The sequence below is a fragment of the Eretmochelys imbricata genome, chromosome 5 (genome assembly GCF_965152235.1).
Source record: "Eretmochelys imbricata isolate rEreImb1 chromosome 5, rEreImb1.hap1, whole genome shotgun sequence".
Lineage (NCBI taxonomy): Eukaryota > Metazoa > Chordata > Testudines > Cheloniidae > Eretmochelys > Eretmochelys imbricata.
In genome coordinates, this window is record NC_135576.1 from 27377997 (window position 1) to 27383996 (window position 6000).

Below are 6000 nucleotides of genomic sequence, written 5' to 3' on the forward strand. Positions count from 1 at the left end.
CAAACCTTTAAAGGTCCAATTTATTCTCAGAACAAAACTGTGAGAGATCAGAGTCAAATTTCAGAAGTAGTAAGACTTGGATAAGCTTTGGCAAAAGAAAGAAAGTTAAAAATTGTGATATTTTATTCAGAACACTATTCCAACCCCTTACTCACTCCAGATAGTATTTTTATCAAATGCCACAAAATAGCTTTGCGTTCTGGCCTTTTTTGCTTTTCTCATAACTTTTTGTGGTGAGGATGTGGGTGCAGAAAGGATGTTCATTCCCATCAGGGGACAGAGCTGGTGCTTCCTTTTGGGCTTTAGCCTACAGGGGAATAATGGGGTTAATAAGAACATAAGCGGTTTGGCGCAGGGGACGGCCTTTTTTGGGGTGGGAGGGCGGTATATGTAGAATGCTTGGCACAATGAGGTCCTGGTCTGTGACTCCTCAGCAATGCACATAATTAAGGCTACGGAGGAGACAGCAGTCACGGATTCTGTGACTTTACCAGACTTCCATGACTTCCAAGGCTTCAGGAGTTGGAGGTGGGACTGTGCGCCTCTGCCCTGCAACTGGAGCTGGCTGGAACCAGGACCCTGAAGCCCCAACCCTGCAGCTTCCATTGGGAGCTGCAGCCAGGGCCATGCACCCCATCCCCGCGGCGTCCTGGGCTTGGCGGGCCCCGCAGCCAGGGCCGTGCGCCCCATCCCTGCGGCGTCCCGGGCTTGGTGGGGGCTGCAGCCAGGGCCACACACCCCAACCCTGCAGCATCCTGGGCTTGGCAGGGGCTGCAGCTGAGGCAGTGCACCCCAACCCCGTGGCTTTCGCCAGGGGCTGCAACTGAGGCTGCGCGCCCATGCCTGGCGGCTGCAGCTGAAACCATGTGCCTCACTCGTGGCTTCCCAGGGCCATATGCCCCCACCCTGGCTGCAGCCAGGGCTTTGTGGGGGCGGGGACACTGCAGCTATGACCAGTGTACCCCTGTGCTGCAGCTGCAGCCAGCTGTGGAGCACAGGCTGTGTGCCCCCCATGGCTGCATCTCCCGCTGCGGCTGCTGACGCTGAGGCTGTGTCCCCCACCATGGCAGGGGGCTCAGCCTGTCAGCCGCCCACTCCCACCCTATGGGACTCCATTCTTCCCCCCCCGCTCCGGCCTAGCCCTGCCCCCTGGTTATTTTTAGTAAAGTCACGGAGAGGTCATGGGCTCCGTGAATTTTTGTGTTTTGTCCCTGACTTTTACTAAAAAATAACTGTGATAAAATCTCAGCCTAACACATAATTAATGATAGATTCGATGGATAGATAGGATGTGGCTTGAGTCCTCACTCTCCTTAACATTTCATATGTAACTGGAGAGGAAAAAGAGATTGGAAAGTGCCCAGATCTTCCTCTCAGGGCTGGGGGGGAAAGGAAAAAGTCATAACAATGCCCAACTTCCTGCTAATTAACTATTACTCACTTAAATGGGACCCTGGAGCTTTCCTCTTTTGAAGTGGTTTAAATAAGAGGACTTGGGGAGGTTTTTGGACTTACCCCCGCAGTCCCTGACTGATAAGGCTAATACACCCTGTTGAGTCTCAAGTGCTGAAGAGGACTAACCCTCCCCCAGTGCAGAGACATTTCCAAAGGGATCTTGGCCACAGAGTATGTGGAGAGCATCAGGTGAAGGTCTGGTGGACAGGATTAGCTGTGGCTGAGCTCCCTTTCTGTGGCTCCCAAGAATGTCTCCTCACCTTATTGCTTTCTGTGCCACCTGCCTACTCCACCATGCTAAGGGAAAGGGAATAAACAGAGGCAGCAGCTCACTGGGTGATCTTGTTCAGGATGCAGTTGCTCCTTCAAACAAGATGGTGGTGAGGGGATTCATTCAGTTCACTACTGACACACACACACACACACACACACACTCTTTGCAAACTGGGATGGCAACTGAAAATTCAGACACACTAAAGTGCCACTCTCTCTGCACCACTGGAGGCAGAGAACCTGGTGTGTGAGGTGGGGAAGGAGTGCAGCCAAGCCCTGGAGCTGCATGAACAAGTCTGAGCTGTCTTCACTATTCACAGGAAGAGAGGCATAGCACAAATATCAGAACCGAGGAAGAAGTCAGGATCCAGAAAAGACTTCAAACCTCATGCCTAGTGCATGACAGAAAATTGGCAGATTTTCATTCTGGTGAGTTACACATGGAATGCACAAAAGTTCTACAGATGTGTCTGAAAATATTACACTTTTTTAGCGTACCTTAAAAATCTAAACTATACTCCATTTCAAATAGGCTATTTCAATTTTGTTTTCTACTCCAAAAGCATTTATCTTCAAAAGGGATTTAATATTTAAATTGGTAAAAAAAAATACAGCCATTAAGGGATTTTACTTAGATGTAATCTAAGTTTCCTAAAGGCATTTTCATGACTGAATCTTAATGCTTAAGGTCCCTGGTATTTCAGCACAGAACATATTTCAGGCATTTCCTTTTGGACTGAACCAAACTATGAAGATAACCTTTTGAGAACTGAAAACAAGGGCCATATGGACACTTTGAGAATTCAGAAGTAGGAGTGTGAGCGCTCCCTACCCAATGTGAGGGGGTAGCAAGGTGTTCTGGCAAGAGAATCTTTGGCATACAGAGGTCCTTTGCTGGGAAGCTTACAATTGCCCAATTTAGAACTGAAAACATTCAGAGCAGAAGACACCATTCTAGATGTAACTGACTGGTGGACAGACATGCTCTGAGAAACACAGGATATTACAAATTTTATGAATATGGATTGAAGAACAATAATACATACATAATTTGATAAGAAGAAACAATTACCTGTTTGTATAACAGATCTTGTAAGTCAGTCCAAGGTTTGCACTGGAGGTGGCATCCCAGGAACAGATCATTCTGTTTAAGTCATGTGTGATACATTTCAAACTCCAGGGTGCTTCTGGAAAACCTGAAATTGCAACATCTACATAGTTACAATGTAACAATTTAATGCTCTCAGACTGATGCTCCATCAGATATACACATTTTACAGATTACCTCACACTCATTTACAATACTTTTAAACTTCCATTACATAGTTGCAGGCCAAGATTTTCAAACATGACCAATAATTTTGGGTACACAACCGGAAACACCTTAAAAAGTACTCATCTTTGGAGGGTGGGTTTTCAACAGTTTCTGAAAAATGAGGCTCCTCTAAGGCTGTCTCAAGTTGGGCGCCCAAAAACTGAGGTGACTTTGGGTTTTGAAAATCTTGGCCCTTGACTGGTTCTGTATATTAGAGTCAATGGTATTACACTAAAGCAATAAGAGTAGCAGAATCTGGCTCCATGTTACGAGCAGACTCCCTCTGGTTGGGTCCGCACCATGGCCTCCATGAAGGGAGTACACAGAAGATTCCTGCACTCAGACACATAAACCTGTTAGTCAATTCTCCCCTTCCACTCCTTTTCACACACAGAGGTGAGGAGTTTGTGCCGTTTTTGTTTAGTTTAATGCCTGGGTCAATTAAATTCCTATTGAACCACAAAAGGACCCAATCCTGAGAGGTGCTGAGTAATGTCAATTCCCCTCCATGCCTGAGGGGTGTCAATGAGAGCGGAGACTGCTCAGCATCTTGCAGGATCAGGTCCTAAGTGGTTCACCCTCAGCATTTTGATTTGACAAGTGAATTCTGCTTGGGAAACCCTACAAAAGTTGTGTATATCCGATACACTTGCTTTGAAATAAAGTTTTAAAATCCCAACTTTCTTTTAATTGTTTGTAGTTATTGATTTTGTTGAGTGCTCAAAGGAAGTTGTCAGGAAAAAAGTAAAAGCTCTAGTTCATAGCTGGCCACATCACTATTGCTTAAAAAAATAAAATAAAATAAAAAAATCCAAGCTACTACTGTGCCTCACTGCAAATTAAACAGCTTTCTACCACTGGGTGTGATATGTGCAGTGCAACTTATCCAGCTTTGACCTGGACAATTCAGCTGCTGTAATTCTGGTGAACTGAACTTGTTTGGCTTCTTGAGTTTTCAGTAATTCGAATACTTCAGACATACCTACACAACTTGAGAGGAACAAGGCACAACAGAATCCCCTTTACTACATTAAAGCTGAATGTAGAATACTTAAACAGCTGGGCCAGGGATTCTGTTACAGCCTCTGGGTGTAGCTGTGGCCTTCTACAATGGATCCCTCCATTATGTGCAGGGTTTGGGCCAGTGAAGTTGCATCTTGCATATATCCTGTGTCCAAACCCCCAAACTCCACTGGTCAACTTACAATACTCTCCTCTACAGTCCAGCCTAGACAGCATTGCTCTACGGTGCGTGGAGCTGTGGAACCTCCGTGTGCAGGCTCTATGCACAGCAGAACTGCAGTGGGCCTGAGTGTCTGTTGCCCTGCACACTGTGGAGTCATTTACACCAGTGAATGTAAATTGCCGCCATTGTGAGGTAGAAGCACCCAGCTTTGCACTGGTGTTAGAGGCTACACAAGATGCAGGAAATTGGAGCATTAGATCCAGCATTTCTACTCTTAAGATCTTTCATTCCTAGAGAGGCAACATTCTTTGACCCTGAGTACATAATAAATGCAGCACATTTATAGAGTAGGCACATATCCTAAGAGCAAGCAATCTAGCAAACAGTATCAAACTACACTTACCTGTCTCCTGACTATATATTAAGCTCAGCAAATGTAAGAAAGCTATTGCTAGGAGACATCGGAGACTTGGATTATCCCACATTCTTTTACCATTTACTATTTAGGATGACAACCTTAAGCAGGAATAAACTTCATCTTCCACACAAATTTGCCAGTTCTGAAACCAAAAACAAAACAAACAGTCTCTTTAAAATCACTGACACCCCCTGCTATGCAGCAAATAATACAAGTTTTCTATAGATGTATGTTTGTACAAGACTGAAATGCTGGACATATTACTTGTACAGATGCAGCAGTTACTTTAAAAGACCCTGACAAAAAGTTAATAAAGAACATAAAATCACTCCAAAAAGAAACCCGGACCTGTAAGTGGACATTCCAAATGGGAAATCACAAAAGTAGAGCTGGTCAGAAAATGTGACTTTTTCTAACCCCATGAAAAAAATTTCAACACAAATGAAAAAAAAATATTTTTTTTTGAAGAGCCAGCTTTTTATTTTAAAAAGTTGAAGTTTTCTGTGGAAAATATACACATTCCATGGAAAATTTAGTTTTGCTGAAAATCCTATTTTCCACTGAAAAGCAGTTTTGGTTAAAAAAATTTAAATTGCACTACACAGAAGTCTTTTGCACAGAAAAAGAACCACCACAAGAGAGAGACCTGACATATCAAGTCATTGACAACTTCCACTATATCTATTTAGAGTATCCTAAAATTGTTGTAGGAAGGAATCTTTCTAATAAAACAGCAAATTCTTACATAGATACCATGAATATTTCTTGAATTGAACCAGACAAGCACTGCTGCAGAACATGCTCACAGAAATCCCAACTCTATCCTGATAAGCAAGCGCAGCCCACATTGAATCATTTAAATACTAGGCCACCAAATTCTTAAATTCTTACCACCAAAAGCACTAATGGTTAGGGTGGGGGGTTGCCTTTTTTTTTTTTTAACCTGAGAGAAGTATGTAACTGGTGAGTTACAAGAAAGCCAATGACAAAATGTGGTTCTCCAATCCATACGCACAAGGTAACAATTCACTTATTTTCTTCATATACCTCCACTTACTTAAATCTTTTTCATCAAGATTCAAGCTCCTCACTCGCTCATGTTAACATCTCTTGCTCAGTATCTCTGCCTAGTATAGCTTTCTCTCTCTCTGCCTATAAACTTCTCCCAAGTCTCTTGCCTAACCACATCTTTTATTTTCTCCACTTGTCTTCCTCAGTACTGCCCTCAGGCCTTTCTTTGCTTGTCAAGCAACCTCCCTCACCTTGCTCATACTCCTTCTTAGTACATATTTCTTTTACAAGGACTTTCAAAGATAATTTCAAGTACTGTGTGCATGTCTAAAATTCAATTCC

The 6000-nt window shown here is 43.6% G+C and overlaps 1 protein-coding gene across 1 annotated transcript in view; it reads right to left on the reverse strand.

Moving 5' to 3' along the window:
- LIFR (LIF receptor subunit alpha) overlaps positions 1-4714 on the reverse strand; it is a 40154-nt gene extending 35440 nt beyond the window's left edge. Inside the window, exons 1-2 of the mRNA XM_077816256.1 lie at positions 4633-4714; positions 2801-2924 (exon numbers count right to left, since the gene is read on the reverse strand). Coding sequence (XP_077672382.1) covers positions 2801-2924; positions 4633-4714 — 206 coding nt within the window. The remainder of the gene's footprint in view (positions 1-2800; positions 2925-4632) is intronic.
- Between the last annotated feature and the right edge of the window lie 1286 nt (positions 4715-6000).